This window comes from Petaurus breviceps, unplaced genomic scaffold, assembly GCF_028583685.1.
Source record: "Petaurus breviceps papuanus isolate PSGF00001 unplaced genomic scaffold, PetGlider_PUasm1.0 490, whole genome shotgun sequence".
Classification (NCBI taxonomy): domain Eukaryota; kingdom Metazoa; phylum Chordata; class Mammalia; order Diprotodontia; family Petauridae; genus Petaurus; species Petaurus breviceps.
Window position 1 is genome coordinate 10,462,979 of NW_027186352.1, and position 16,727 is coordinate 10,479,705.

Genomic DNA, 16,727 nt, shown 5'->3' on the forward strand with positions numbered 1-16,727 from the left:
CTCCCGGGGCTCACCAGACTCTCCAGCCTTCCCAGGCTCACGAGCCTCTCCAGCCACCTTAGCTGCCCAAGCCCCTCCGACTTTCCCTTCCTCATCTTTGCTGTATCCGCATGTCTCCAGGATCATCGCCTCTCGGAAACAGAGGGCAGGGATATGGGTAAGAAAGCTTGGCTGAACCTAGACATATTTTCTTCCAGGAGCCCAGGGCTGTGGTGAAAGCCAACCCAGAGTTCATTCCAATCCATTCCCAGAATCATTTGTGAAGGGTCTTCTCTGTGCGTGATCCCATCTGAGCAGGTCCCCTACCATAGGCTCTTCCTGGTCCTCTTACTCCTAAGTCAGAGAGAGGGGGACAGCTGGGGTAGGGGGACCTTCCAGGTCAAGGAGAGGGGACCTTGATGACATTGAAAGTGGAAATCTCACTGGTTGCAATGTAGCAAGGTCACAAGCTTTCCCTATCTCTTCCTCTCATTTTCACATTGAGGACGATCTTTAATATTTCAGTCATTCTGTGATTGAATGACTGCAGCAAAAATCGCACCGCCAACGAGCTAAAAAGCCATATTTCACGGCTATCATATCTAACAGAAGGGTTTATTTCACAGCTATCATGTTATAGCCATTAAATATATTTTTAAAAGAGTGAAATGAAAACGCCAGTGATTTTTTTTTTAACAGCAATTTAATCCATAGAATCACAGAATACAAATGAACCAAAGTTGGGTTTGTCACTTAGCTGGCAGGGGCGTCATTCCCACTGCTGTGCTGGTAGAGGAAAGTAGGGCCTCTCAGCAGGCCTTTCTGGGGCTGATGGCAGTGCCTGTCTTGCTGAGGGGTCTGGAGGTGGGAAATGGGACAGGCTGGCGGCAGAATTGTACAGTGGAGATGGAAAGGGGAGAGACGGAGGGGGGAGATGGCGGCTCCTCTTCAGGTGCTGGCTGCTGAGCTTTCACAGTGGGCAGTCCCTTCCCCTCTCTGGGCTTCCTGACCTGTCAGATGAGGGAGTCAGACTCTATGTCTGCCATGACTATTCCCAGGAATTTTTGCACCTGGAACAAGAAAGACTGAGTCCTGGGTTGTTGACAGGGGAGGGGGTGTGTGGCCAAGGAGACAGTGACCCTGAGACGGTGAGGCCTCTGGAAGCTGCCTGCCCCTCCCCTCTAATATCTACCCAAAGGAGGCAGGCCCTAGGCTAGCTCCTGGTTTTCATTGATGGATTAATTGATTCAATAGGCATTTGCCAAGTCACCCCCTCAGGCACCAAGGCTTCAAAAGCAGAAAAAAAATGACTTTAAGGAGTTCACTTTCTCTTGGGGTGGGGAAGACAATAGATATGTGCACAGACAAGTAATTATGGGGTGCTAACAGTGTATGGGGTGGGGAGGTGTGGATAAGGCCTTCCGGGGGAATGTCACTTGAGCTGAGCCTTAAAGGAAGTGAGGGATTTTGTGAGGTGAAAATGAGGAAGGTGAACTTTCCATGATTGTGGAAAGCTTGGGCAAAGGCTTGGAGATGAGAGATTGTATTCCTTTTGGGCTGGAGTATAGAGAGTATGAGGGAAAAATTGACAGTAAGCCTAGAAATGCCCAATAAAGGACTTAATTTTGAGTGGGAGAGTGGCCCAACCATGCCCGTGTTTGGGGCAGCTGGTAGGAAGGATAGATTCCAAAGAGATGGCAGGAACAGTGAAGCTGGCCTGAGCCAGGGGTGGCTATGTGAGCGGAGAGAAGGGTATGTTGTGGAGAAGCTTGTTGTGGAGGTGGGACTGACAAAATGGCAGCTGATTAGAAAGATCTGGAGTGAGGAAGGTGCTGAGATTGTGAGCCAGGGTGACTGGAAGGATGGCAGAGGGCAATGAGGAAGGTGAGAAGTGGACCAAAGGGCTGGCTATCTGTGATGCCACGATTGAGGCACTAGATTTGTGGAGGAGACAGAAGCGGAGGAGATAGGGGGAGCCAGCAGAGGCCTTGGCCTTGGCCAGGAGAGAGGCCACCTCTTCCTCATGTCCAAGAGGAAAGAGGGGACAGCGGGAGCTGAGGTCAAGGGGCTTCGAGATGGAGAGAGGGGGAAGAGGAAGCCCCGGGTGGATGGAGGATGGAGACCTCCTAGCACTCCGTGGAGGGTCCGATTCTCTCCCTAACTCAGGAGTCACACCGTCTGTCCTTCCATCTCTCCCTTTCAGTGCTGCTGTTCTGACCACAAGGACACTCTCCACATGGAATCAGAAACATTTCAGTTTGCTTCAAGAAGCATTTATAAAGTGCCTGGTGGTGTCCTCACTGCTGTCATTCTGTTGTTTCCCTCATGCCAGATTCTTCCCGTGACCCCATTTGGGGTTTTTTGGACAAAGACATTGAACTAGTTTGTCATTTCCTTCTCTAGCTCATTTTGCAGATAAGGAAACTAAGCAAACAGGGTGAAGTGACTTACCCAGGGTCACACAGCTAGGAAGTGTCTGAGGTTGGCTTTGAACCCAGGAAGAGGAGTCTCCCTGATTCCAGGCTTGGTGCTCTGTGCACTGTGGAGCCACCCAGCTGCCCTACTAAGGGTACTGTGTGCCGAACTAAGCATTGGGGCATGGAAGCAAAAACGAAATTGCCTTCTCTCAGGCAGCTTCCGTTCTGCTGGGTGCTGTGCATGGACAGGCTCCAGAGTGGCAAGGAGGGGCAGTCACACACATAGTCATAGTCCGACGTCTTTGATCTTCTTCCCCTTGGAAAAATATCCCGAGAACTTCAAACTGTAGGTGGTTGTCACCACGTGCCAAGAAAGCCCCAAGTGCATTTTAGTCGCTTCCCAGAGGAAGCTGGTGCTTGGTCCAAAGAGTGTGAATGGACTGGTTCTGATCCAGACCTGTCATGTTTTCCAGTTTCCTCATCTCGGCCTGATTGAAAAAACCCCAGAGTCCACCACCACCGCCATGATGAAGCAGCCTTTCCTCCCAGAAAGTAAGCGGAAGGTGAAGGAGCGGCTGCCATCATGCTACCAGCTCCGAGAGCAGGTGAGTACCCCGTGCAACTGGGGCTAGAAATGTGGGAGCCTGGGGTTGGGCCATGTAATCAAGAGCCTGATCTCAACTCCCACTCCCAACATATCACTAAACTGGGTGCCTCTGCTCTGGCCTCAGCTTCCTCATCTGTGAAATGGACCCATAATAGCTCCCTCATCGCATCTTTGTGAAGATCAGGTGAGCTGATGTGTGAAAAGTGCCACATGCCTTTGGATTAAGTGCATGAGATCACAGGACCATCGCATCCCAACTCTGAAAAGGGCCTCAGAGCTCATCCATTCTACAGACGGGGAGACTGATGCCCAGGAGGAGCAGTGACTCGCCCAAGGTCACACAGCTAGTGATCACCAGAGATGGAATTAGATGTAATTGTAGACTTTGTACATCGCACACTGAGTTTGGAAGAAATGTTACCTCCATTCCCCCCAAATGAGCCATTTGAGGAAGGATTTTCCCAATGCCTAAAAGGCTGCCAGTCTGTGTTTTAAAGTCCTGTGTCCAACGCAAGTCAACTCTTGCCTTCCTCTTCCTGCCTCCTTTCCTTCATCATTGCTCTTCTTGGCTCACTAGCCTTTTTTTTTTAATGTCATTAGAATGGCATAGCCCACCTGAATTCTGACATAATCCTTTCTCTTTCTCATCCGTTTCTTTTCCAGCAAGCCAGCAATAGCAACTTCCCATTTTCCGTGCATGATAACAGGCACGGCTTGGAACTCTGTGGCCACGGTCTGGATGATGTGAGTATTCACTTTCGTGCCCTGGGAAGACAGCACTGAACCCCCTGCCCCTGCCTGAATGGAGCCCCTACCTGAAAATTGGAGTGAAAGCCAGAGTACCAAATAGCTCTGGCATGGAGGAGGTCTTGGGTATTCCTGGTCACCTTGCTAAAGCTGCCAGCTTTGGGGCTGTCCCTTGCAGTTCTCTCTGCAGCCTTTGTAAGATGTTTCTACAATGTTCTGTTGGAAGGTGAACATGGGGATGTTGGTCCAACGGCCCCTTTCCTACACATGCTCACGGCCTCTTTTTCTTGCCTCCTAGATCACCAGGCTAAGGCGGTTCTGCCTGCACATGGTTGATTGAGAACACCCCCAAAAGGACAGGGAGACATTCTCTGCTTGTCCCTTCATGCTTGCTTGGATGTTTTTAGGAGAACCTGGCAGTCCCTGAAATTCTCCCTTTGGCCAATAAGTAATATAAATTAGAGAAAGCCTCTCGGCTTTTCGGTACAAGACTTAGATTTAAATCCTGGGTCTGAGACTTCTACCTGGGTGATTTTAGGCATGGGACTTAAACTCTCTCAGCCTCAGTTTTCTTTGGTATAAAATGAAGGGGTTGGATTACTCATCATCACCAAAGTCCTTTCTGGCTCTAAATTCTATGACACTTTCTATACGCAACCAGAAGTGGGATGGGAGAACCTCATGGAAAAAAATGTCCTAGGTGTAAGCAGGAGGCTGGAAAACGGCCAGTAATCGGAAAGGTTTCGGGAAAGGCAGCTTGTAGAAGAGAAACCTCATGACCTTGACCTTGTTTCTTGCCTGTCTTCTCTTTCTTTTCCATCAGTGTCTAGGGCGTAAGAAGCTGGAACAGGTACAACTGCACTTCCATTCGACCAATTTCAATCATTGGGCGAGTGACTACGTGCCCACCCCAGAGGATAACATGAGCACCTACCAAGCCTCCTATGTGGCTAAGCCAAGACCAAGGGGTCCGTTCTTTCCACTCTACCCCAAACATCACTCTGACAGGTGGGACGCTCCTTTCGCGTGAGGAGGAAGACACCTCTGAGGAGAGGCTGCTGGGAAGCCCTGCACATTCCCATCAAACTCCTAACCTCAGGGAAACTTTCTCATCCTATTTTCTAAGGGTGTAATGAAAGAAGGTCCTTTTCATTTAGCACCACTTTCAAAACACAGACTTAGGGCTAGAATGTGGACGTGATAGGGACTTTGTTTCATGGTAACAGTTGTGGCCTATAAGTTTCTTTAAACAACAAAATGTTCATAGAAATGATTTTACTGGGGTATAGCCCCCCTCATTTATTGCAATCATGCCATCTTCATCTGCAGATTTTAAAAAATGGTATTTAGGTAAAGAGAAAAAAAACTCAATTATGTATTTCCTCATTATAACCCAGACTATGTGAGTAGGATATGTTGATAAATAGAAATCAATTCATTGGGAGAACTCATCAATAAATTTTGCGTTATGATCAATGCAAGAAGCGTGAGGTTTGTCAGCCTTTATAACTGCTCACTGCTGGAGTCCTGTGGCTCCTGACATAGTCATACCTAAAAGAACAAGGAATGGCTTGGAGAATTTCAGGGGTGGCAGCATCTGTTACTGACCTCGTGACATAGAGTTAGCTTTGCTGTTAATAAGGCCTGAGGGAAGAGGGGAAAGCCTTCTGCTTTCATCATCTGGGGCATCTGTCACAGACCTGAAGGCATGCCAGGATTCCTGGAATCTTTTGGTCTTGGTCTTAGTGCATCAGCAAAACAGAACCCCTCAAATAACTAGTTTTCTTTAGAAAGAGGTATTTTGTGAGTCCCATCAGTGTGCATTCTACAGTGGAATTCTTGTTCCAATAAGGAATATACTGTTTATCAAAAAACGTCTCCTGTATGATGAAGGTTATCAACAACCTTAAAGATGTAAAACACATGAATTTCTATAAGAAGGATTACAACACAATATAATAAAATGTATTCCTTTCCTATAACCAGAGCCTTCCTGGTTGGTAGAACTCATGGATTTCCCAACTCTGAGAGCAGGGCCAAACAAACCTCTCCTCTGTCCTGGGGGGAAAGAGAGAGAGGGAAGAAAGGAAAAGGAGAAGAAAGGCCCCGAGGAGGAAGTAGGGGAAAGGAAAGGACAAGGGCAGCCATGCACAAAGAGATCCATTCTGCTCACAGAGCAGTGGGCAGGAGAAGATCATATTAGAGCAAAGTGGGGGAAAGCCCCCAGTTCTACCTGGAGGCTGTTCCTTTGTCTCCAGTCCACAGGTGATAAGGAGGGAGCTCAAGGTCAAAGGCTCCTCTATCTTCAGAAGCCTTATCCAAGCCTTGTAGTCAAGCTTTATGAGGAACACTTCCTATCTACCTCCAGTAGAGGCAATGCTTATTTATGTGGGAAGCTGCCAGTCTGCAAAAGGGGAAGGCTGATACCCATTAAGTGAGCAGAGATCCATTTTTCCAATCCACATGTTGTCTTGGGGACCATATCATAGAACCAATCTTGCCTTGTCTATGATTAAAAAACCTTCTTAATCACCATGACCTATTTGGGAACTAGGTGGAGGTAGAGGACATTATTCAAATAACTACAAGGCATCAGCTATCCAACATGATCAAAAGGGCAGAGGATGGTGGCATATATCAGCCTAGATGTCATTCACAGATACACCTGCCTCCCTCACCCCCCCATGCCACTCCAGGTCACCCCATCTCTTCTTTACCCACTCACTCTGTCCCCATAACGGTACTAAGAGAATTCAGAACACCCATTCAGATCCCTTATCTGACCAAAAGATCCCCTGAGCCAAGTAATGGGAATGCAAATTTTAAAGATCTTCCCTGCCCCTAGGCTAATGTGCACCTGAAGCCTGGGGAGGGAGGCTTGTTTTTCAGTAGATACTTCTTGATTGGCCAGTGAGTCAATAAGGTTGTTACATTCTCTGAGCCAGGAGAAGGCTATATAAGCCCTGATGTGTAGCTTTGTTTTGGGGCTCACTTTGAGAAGTGTTCTGTGATTTGATCTGGATTATGGGAAGCCATTGTCCAGAGTCCCCCGGCTTTGAAAAACCCAGATGTTGATTGGGTATGGATGTAATGGTTGGACAGTTTGGAAAGCTGTCTACTTGATCTGTTTCTGTCTTGATAATTCTGCCTGTATACTTTGAAGTTCAGGGTGCTGACCTTTTTCCCTTGAAAGAGGTAAGCGATATATGTTTGACTGATTAAAGTTAGCTTGTTAACCCATTTTGAGTTGCTTTCCTTTAACAAAGTAGATGCAAGAACCTGTGTTGGCAGCAAACCCTGAGGACGCTTGGGGTGCTTGCTGCTACAGCCCATCAGTGCCTGCCTGTGGTGGCACATATTACTTCATATGAGGAACACAAGGGTCCAGATTCTGCAGACAATTTAAACTTAACAAATGTGAAGGCACTCTGCTATGTGATTGGAAGACACGAATCCCATTCCACTTAGGGCTCCATACCTAAGCTGCCCAGATGGTGATATGCTCACTTCTCTGTCTCATTCGCTGAAGCCCATCTATGGAAGTAGGAATTCTGCTGCCCAGAGCAATTCAGTCTGTGGGGTGGGGGCAGGAGTGGGAGGAGAGGTACATGTAAAGGAAAGTTTGCACCATTCAGGTAAAGTTATAATGTGTGGACCCCAGGAAGAGGCAAAGGGTGGGGATGGACCAGGTGGATGGGAGCATTAGTGGGTCTGATGTGGCCCCACGTAGAATGGGGCTGAGCAAGGAGAAACTTTTTTTTAATGAGTTTAGAGGGCAGCTTAGAAGGCATAGCCCGAGAGGGGCAGAAAGTCTTGGGAGAGAGAGCTGAACTTGAAATCAAGAATATTTGAGTTAGATCTTACTTGAAACAATTAATGGATATCTGAACCTGCTTGGATCACCTCTCTGTGCCTTAGTTTCCTTATCTATAAAATGAGGTTCACAGCACCTACTCCACAGGCTGCTTGTAAGGCTCAACTGAGATAATATCTGTGAAGCACCTTGCAAAACTTATATAAAATAAGCATTGACTGATTGGTATTATTGATATTCTTATAAACAGACCTCTTCTGCTGCTGCTCTGCCTAGTTTCAACACCACAGATGCCCTTCCCAGGTTAAGTTCATCACTTCTAATATCACATGCTGCTAAGGAAAATTAATATTGTGCTGCACTATTTAATAACCAATATTTTTCCGTCATCCATTCTCTTCCTCACTTTGACAAACCCCACTTTTGGAAGGGCAGGCAGTTTCTGAAGGGTGTAATGGAGTAAGGTGATCACTCCCAGCCCCCAAAGCATCTGCTCTAACCAGCCTTGTCAGGAATGACTCATATCCTTGCTTTACTTCAGCAAAATTAGAGATGACCTGATCTATAATGGGGAGACCAAACCAGAAAAGAACCTGATGGATATGGCTTTTGTTTTTCTAGCCAAGATTGCTAGAGGCAGCTGGGTCTCATAAAGCAACCAACATTCCTAAAGTGTCAGAGGCTGATTACTCCAATCAGCCGCAGGTGAAGGTCTGCCCACTTTCCCTAGCTACAGACCTTTCACCTAAGGATCAGTCCTGCACCCCACCCCCAACAATGGAGTAAGAGGGAGGACCTGAGAACTATTAACCTACCTCCTAATTAAAATGCCCAGCAATTGGGATTGCCTTGCTTTTCTCGGGAGAAGACCAAAGGATGTACTGTCAGCAGGAAGACACACCTAGGTTTAAAAAGCCTTGCTGGTCCTCACTCTAGGTCTTTTGGCAAAATGGAGGCAGAGATCCATTTATAAATAGGTCCAGCACCCTATTAATAAATATCTTGCTCAAAAAAATTGCTTCAGTTTAACTATTTGTTCAAGTCCATTCTCAACCCTGCTCATTCAAGTCTTGCCTGACACCACTTCCCTCAGCCTCCTCTCTGCTCTGTTTGAAGGGGTAGAAGGGTGTGGAACTCCCCCCCAATGCCTTCTTTTATAGAGGGCAGAAAGTGGACATTTTGACTCACTCTCCTCTGCATCTGCTGCTCTGTCTGGTTTTAACTCCATGCAACAAGATACCCTCTGGTCTCTCCCTGCACCACCCTCCAGCTTTTCTGTTCCTTTTATGTGTGGTCTCCCCTTTAGGCTGTAAGCTCCTTGACAGGAAAGACTGTCTTTTTATTAGTCATGTCCTCAAGTGCTTAGCACATAGTAGGTGCTTAATAAATGTTCATGGGATTGGATTATTGGATTGGATATGTTATTGTATTAATTATTATATTATTACTGGAGAAGTAGGATGATCTTGACTCCCAAGCTACGCCCTCGGACCCTTGAGAAAATAGTTTGTGGATAGACGATGGGGAGGCTAGAGAAACAAGGACAAAGTGGGAAGGTGATCTCTGGGTGGCAAGAAAGGTGGGTTCAGAAACTGCTGAGAATTGCTTCCATCACTTACCCAGAGTGAGCAGCAAAGAAGATGCGGATGCAGATTCTCCTCTCCTCTCCTCTCCCCTCCCCTCCCCTCCCCTCTCCTCTCCTGTCCTCTTCCTCTTCCTCTTCCTCTTCTCCCCATTCCTATTTGTCTACCCAGGGAGAAAGTTAATCTCTCTGGCTTTATCCATTCCTTTTCCTTTTAAATACTGCTTCAGTTCCTAAAGCTTCTAGCCTGGGGTAAAACTATTGGCTGAGATTTTTGTTTGAGCTCTGGTACTTAAGTACTTAGTGTTTAGAAAGCTGGATGGAAGAGAGAGAAAGGTGGTGGAGAATGGAGAGATGAAAGGCTTCTAGTCTAGCACAATAAGCTTTTGAGCTGGGAAACCTAAGGGCAAAGTGAGATGTTTGACACCCAGCATGTGGCAAATGTTGACTATAAATTCCCTGAGAGGAGGGACTGCTTCACTCTTTGCATTTGTATGGTCTCCAGCACCTGTGCTTAAAGATTATGTGTTGATTAATCCTGGAAGTTAATTGGATTAAGGGTGAAATGGAAATCCAAGTCTTGGGAAAGGTGTGGAAATAACTTTAATTCATTCGTTTTATATTCAACAGACAGTCTACAGCTACTGTATAATGGACACTGGGGGAAATACAATGTTTAAATAAAACTGTCCCTCAAGGTTTTTGTTGTTTAGGAAGTGGAGAATACATAAGCATAGATAACTATAATACATAATGTCACTTGATAAATATAGGCTAGAGAGTAGAAAAAATGCTCTTGAGATCCGAGACCCAATTTGAACAGAAATGGAAAAATAATGAAAGGGAATGATCTTGGTATGGGGATGGTAAGAATGTCCCTTAGGATGTCAGCTTAGCTTGCACCGTCTCTGGAGGGTACAAGATCCTTTCCACGGAGGTCTCTGCCTCCTTACCCCACTGGGCCAGTAGAGAAAACCCTTTCCTAACTCACAAAGCAAATTACTTGCCTTACTCACCTTTAGTTGATGTTAGTTTGATGTTCAAATAAATGAAGAGGTAAGTCAGCTGTAAAAAAGAAAACATTTCAAATTATTTCAACGCAAGTGTTTGTAGATTTGTTCTATTTTAAGTAATTGGACTTGGCACCCACGACCTTCTTGAGACCCTTCAATATTGAAGGAACCCAGAGCAATTTTAATGACTTTTCTTTCCACTATCCCAAGCGGCCACAGCTCATCTTTTTCAATACCACTCTTCTCCTGTGGATGCTGCCTGCCTGCCGATCTCTGAGGACCATGAACTCAGAAGAATCAGAATGGTGTGGAACCCAAAGGCCAATGGCAAATGTCAGGCTGGACTTAAGTAGTCTATGGATTATTCCCAACAATGACTTGTACGTGAAAATTGACTTTGGTCAAACTGGCTGGCTGATTATTTTCAGAATCCCTGCCCAAGTGGTCCCCCACAACAAGACAGCACTTTCTTCTCACCTCCACTTTGTAGACTGTATCTCCTTTTAAAGCCCGGCTCTGAAGAAATCTTCTGATCGCTTCCATTTATGCTCTCTCCATCTTGAAACCATTGGGTATAGGGGAGGAAAAAGTGAGGCTGGAGATTTTGCACAGCCCTCCCTCACTTAAATCCAATTCACTTACAAATCATGGCATTATCTTCCTGACATCATGGTCCACTTCAAGAACAAAGGACAAACAACAAATTAGATATAGGCTTTGTATCTATTTACTTATGTGCACATTTTATTTCTTGGTATTGTTCCTAGGATCATAGAATTGGGAGGGGAACCTTGGCGGCCAACTAGTCCAACCCTTCATTTTACAGGTAAGGAAACTGAGGCCCAGAGAGGGCTAAGTGACTTGCTTAAGGTCACACAGGAAGTAAGTGGCAAAGTTTGTATTTGAGCCCAGATCCTAAGACTACAAATCCAGAAGGTCTTGTGAATGTGGACTCTTAGAAGACCATAACAGTTTTGTTTTATGTCTTTGGATCCTCAGCATGTCACATAGTGCCTGGCATGTGGTAAGCACTTAATACATGTTTCTTGAATTGAATTAATATTAAAGATTGTGACTGGAAAGGTCGATGGGTCAGTCATGTCGAGAGGACCAAATGGACACTAGTGTTTTTTTAATGTTCATGAAGTAGTAACAGCTTCCTCTCTAGCCACTCCCCCAAGAAAACATACACACACGAACACACACATACATGCATGCACATACACACATATACACACATGCACACAATACACATACATATACACACACCAGACAGTAGCACTCCTGGGCATTGGCTAGATCCTCTATAGAGGACTAAGAAAAGGGATATGCATTGGATCAGGAAATAACCCCATCACTAAGATCACCAATCCAACGGAGTAAGGAAGCTTTCTTTCTAGAACATAACTAGAAAGCAGAAGTTAGTGACTAGCTGGCATGGACACATCTATGCCTATTAACAATTTCTATTTGCACTGATCACTTCAAAACTGCTTTAGACCCTCTGGTTCAAATGATGTAGGGATGTACTGGTCCGATGGCTCCTTGATAAATCAACTCTTCTGCTCAAAAGGTCATTCTCTCTTCAGTTTTGATTGTTCTAATTTATTGTAAAGGTCACAATGTACTCACTCTTTGCTTTTTAAGTAAGTTTTGTAAAAAACCTTTAACCAGAAGTGATCCCAACCTGAGGCCAGTGGTCTAAGAAGGAAGCAGAGTTGAAGAGATTCAGAGGACTGGCTACCAATCAACATGGCAGAAAGGACCAGAAAAACCTTTCCCAGTTTCCACTTTTGTAATTTTTTATTGTATGACCCTTTGGATCTCCAGAGACCCCGCCCACAATCACCCCGCCCACAGTCACCCCCCCTCCCCAGACCCTATTCTAGGGGAGTTAATCCTCTCAGTCCAGGGTCTTTCCTTGATTGGATGTGTTAGACCTCACCTCAGTCTCAATTTGAGCTACCCAGACCACCATCCTGTTAGGACATCAGAGCCTGACTATTGTGGGTATCTCACCAACCTGTCCGGACACTCTACTCATGCCTCTACCCTGTGCTCAAGGAATAATCATCTTTATTGCTATAAAATCAAGACAATCTATTACCCTTATGAATTCTCTCAGAATACTTGTGGTTTCCCCAGAAGATTCTGTGCCTTCTTCAGGACTCAACGCACTTTCCCTTCTGCCTGCCCTCTCCTGTTCACACTTTGGGCCAGAAGGAGGAGTGGACATGTGCCTTGTTCCTCATTGCCATCCCCCTCCTCCTCCCCTTTTCGAGATCAGCATTCATAGAGGCATCTAGGTGGCACAGTGAATAGAGTACTGGCCTTGGAGTCAGGAGGACCTGAGTTCAAATCTGACCTCGGACACTTGACACTTACTAGCTGTGTGACCTTGGGCAAGTAACTTAACCCCAATTGCCCTACCTTCCCCCTTCAAAAAAAAATCAGCATCCATATCCTGCTGTAATTGTAATGGCATTTAAAGATTCCCCTGTGTTGACTTGGTTTTTGGTTTGATTGTGTTAAAACCCAGAGTTTGTTAATCCCACCTGTGGGATGGACTTGTTGACAAAGAGAATGCTGAACTGGGAGGAGCTGGTGATGTAGATTTGGAGAGACACAAGACAGAGGCAAAAGAACTTTTTGGAAGCAGCATCTTGAAAGCAGAGAGAGAGACTGAGAGGATTGCTGAGGGCCACTTTGAATTGCCCAGGACTTTTGAGAGCTGCCACCCAGAGCTGCCGAGGACTGAGGAGACATGGCTGTTATACTGGTACTTTGTCTGTTTTGATATTGTTTTGCCAGATTTGTCCACTGGTGAAAGACAGTCCTGTTGTTGCAGAAGTCTTGGAACCTTGCTGTTGGTTCTGAAGCCCTGAAGAAGGATTTTCTTGTTGTATGTTTACAGAAATCCTGGGAGAGGGTTTTGCTAATGATTTCAGGGGTCCTAGGACTGTTCTACAGACAGAAAATGAATTAATGAAGAGACTGGCAATGTATCTTGTGGCCTTGCTAAGCTTTGTCTCCCCAGGAACAAAGATTGCTGAGAACTTGCCTCATGTCACGATGAAGAAAAGACCTCCATTTGGGTATTAAGTTCTGTGCTTAAACTTGTTCTAACTCTGGGGTAGATTCAATTGTGATCCAGGGGTGGGGAACTTTTGTGTTCTATGATTGAACAAATGAATGTACTTTACTTATGATTGGAAACTAATCTCCATTTGAGAAGAGGGGCTTTGTGATAGACTAAATGAAGGTATACCCTAGGGGTGGAGTAGTTTTTAGAACAGGGACTTTGTAATTGATTAAATGAATGTAATGTCCTGGGGTGGGGTAGTACTTGATTAAATCAGGTAGTACTTGGAGATTATTGAATCACACTTAGTAAATGCTGTATTTTGAATTATGTCATATTTTGATCTTTTCTGTTCTTAATTTTTCACTGAATAAAATGGAGAGCACCTATGCTGGTATTTTGAACCTTGGGAAGTTGCCTTTGCTTGGCATTACATTACACCTGCCCACCATGAGCGTGAGTGGTTACAACTTCTCTGTTGCACTCTCTTTCTTTTTCCTTACTACACTTTTATGGTGAGTTCAACAGCAACCATGAATCCAATGACCTTCCTTATACAGATGGAATCCATATCAATGCATCCATCCCTAGTCTTTCTCCTGAGTTCTAGAAGTGCATCACTGACAGTCTATTAGACATTTATAAGAGGATGTCTTGTGGGCATCTTGGATTCACCGTATCTGAAATAGAATTCACCTTCACCCCTAAATTCAGCCTACCTCTGAACTGCCTTATTCCTGTAGAGGGCACCACCATTCTTCCAGACACCCAAGTTCACAATTTCAGGGGGGAACCTGGGCTCCTTATTCTCATCAGCCCCAACCAATCTATTCAGTTGCCAAATCTGTGTATTCTTCCTCCTCCTTATCTCTTGCATTCATCCCCTTTTCTCAGCCCACAGGCCCTGTTGTTCAGGCTCTCATCATCCCTTGGCCAGACCACTGCCACAGCCTCCAAATATTCTCCCTGTAGTCAATCTCTTCTGTCTCTTGAATTGATGCCACTGCACAGATGCAAAATTAAGATTCCTAGAGGTCAGGTCTGGCCAAGGAATTCTCCTTCGTAAGGTTTTCCTGATGGTCCCAGCTGTTAATAATGCCCCCCTCTTCTTCTTGAAATTATTTTGAATATATCTTGTATTTACTCACAGTGGGATGCTGTATCCCCCCACCCTAAAGAAAGCTTATTGACTCCTCATTGTCCCTGGTATAAAATAGAAATTCTCTTCTTTGTACTTAAAGCCTTTTACAGCCTAGCTGTCGTGATTAACTAGTATTCTGCCCTATTCCAGTCACACTGACTTACTAGCTGGGCCCCATACACAGCATCCCATTTCCCACTTCTCTCTCCTCACCTCCCCAGCCCCCTTCCAGGCTCGGCTCAGGCAACACCCTCCTAGAGAGTCCTTTCTGGATTTCCCCAGCTGTTAGTGTCTCTCAGCATTATATTCATTTTGCATGTAACTTAACTTGCTTATATTCGAACCCTTTGTTTCCTCCAGGTAGAATGTAAGCTCTCTGAGGCAGAGACTATTTGGGTTTGCATTCTCTCACTCATGGCACAGTGTCCAGGCCATTGTAGACACTTGATAAATGCTTTTGTGTGACTTGTCTCTCTGGCTGATGTCCTAGGCAGGGAAGACACCACCCATCTCCTCACTGTGCATTTTGGTGTGAAGACCCAAGCACCAGGGAGAGCTCCCAGTGGGAGAGCTTAGTGTGGGAGAGGAAGAACAAACAGATGCCCAAAACGAACCAGTGAGCCCAGGCTCTCCATATGCTCTGGGGAGTTCAAGGAAGTTTGGGTGCTGTTATGGTAACACCCTCGGCAAGCACGATCTCTCTCCTCTGACTCATCGCCTTCTCCAAGGGGCCGATGCTGGAAATGCTTGGTGCCTGGCCCAAGGAGTCCTCTGTGGTTGGCATTGGTGAACTCGAGGATGATTTTCTTTGGGCACTTTGAGGTTGGCCCCCAGCCACCCCATGCAGGGACATTGGAGCCCCTGGCTGGCAAGCTCATTCTGGTCCAATATCTCCAGCAGGAGATGCAGCATTGGAAGTGTGAAATGTTATACATTTTCTTTATGTGTACCTATCAAAACAAGCAAAAACAGCTCATTTGGTTCAGAGTGTTTAAGTAAACACATTAGAGACACCAAAATAATCCCCCAAATATTAAAAAACAAATCAACCCCCTGTCAGAGTGTGACTCACTGGATAAATGCAATGAAGACTAATGTAATTCACTCCCTTGACTGTGGGCCTGTGATCATGGATTGGCTTGGTATCACCCAGGGTTTCTTCATAATTAAGTCTAAAATGGTAATCAAGAACAGCTAGCATGGGAGCTGGGAGACCTTTCTAGAGTCCCTATCCTGAACAAGCGATTTTGCCTTTTAGCTCCAGTTTCCTCATCTGCAATATGGGGTTAAGAGCCGGGGTGTCTAGGTGGCACAGTGAATAGAGCACTGGCCCTGGAGTCAGGAGGACCTGAATTCAAATCCAGCCTCAGACACTTAACACAAAAACTAGTTGTGTGACCTTGGACAAGTCACTTAACCCCAAGTGCCCCTCCAAAAAGCAAAAAAAAAAAAATGGGGTTAAAAAAGCATGCCATGGCTGATTTCACAAAATTGATGCAAAGAAAGTGCTTTGTCAACCTGCCAGCCCTATGAGATGGATATTGTCATTTCTGCCTCCATTCCAAAAAAAAAATTTCCAAATCTATTATTTTCTACTTATATAAGATTTATATGAGTTCTTAGAACACCCAAGCAACTTGGACCTCAATGATTCTTTCTGCCATATAAATATTGTCCAACTATATAGGCAAGAGATTTGTAATTGTAATTCCCAGAACAGTAGTCAAATAGATTACATGCTCAAACTGAGCAGGAACTTAGTAATTTTTTTTAAAGCAAATCCTCGATTGAGCTCAAACAGACTTACTCTCTCTAGTGTGATTGGTCATCTCATTGCAAAAAACTAACAATGGGATGAGACATTCTACGTCTAGCTAACATCTTAGACCAGAAAAAGAAAGAGCACCGTGATCTTGAAGGGCTTTGTACCAGCCTTGTCATGCTGGGCCCCCGAGAGAAGAATTAGAAGCAATGAAGGAAAGTTGTGGGAAAGAAGATTTAGACTGATTTCAAGAAAATCTTAACAATGACACCTGTCTAGAGGGAAGAAGTGTCTCAGGAAGGAACAGATTACCCCTAAACTGGGAATTCTTCAACTTTTTAATGTCATGGGCCCTTTGGCAGTCTGGTGATGCCTGTGGATCCTTTCTCAGAATAATCTTTTAAATTACATAAAATAGAACAATTGAGATTACAAAGCAATCCAAGTAAATTGAAGTGTAGTTATTAATTTTTTTTAAAGTTCATGGAGTCCAGGTTAAGAACTCCTGCAAAGGTGGGAGTCTTGATTTTTTTTTTGGAGGGGGGAAGGCAAAGAAATTGGTGTTAAGTGACTTGCCCAAGGT

General features: G+C 45.1%; 1 protein-coding gene across 1 annotated transcript in view; it reads left to right on the top strand.

Annotated features, from left to right (window-relative positions):
* Nucleotides 1-5,189, top strand: part of TEX36 (testis expressed 36) — a 31,068-nt gene extending 25,879 nt beyond the window's left edge. The window contains exons 3-6 of the mRNA XM_069101638.1: nucleotides 18-157; nucleotides 2,870-3,001; nucleotides 3,667-3,747; nucleotides 4,574-5,189. Of these exons, the coding sequence (XP_068957739.1) occupies nucleotides 18-157; nucleotides 2,870-3,001; nucleotides 3,667-3,747; nucleotides 4,574-4,780 (560 nt within the window). The 3' untranslated portion in view covers nucleotides 4,781-5,189. The remainder of the gene's footprint in view (nucleotides 1-17; nucleotides 158-2,869; nucleotides 3,002-3,666; nucleotides 3,748-4,573) is intronic.
* Nucleotides 5,190-16,727: the final 11,538 nt, after the last annotated feature.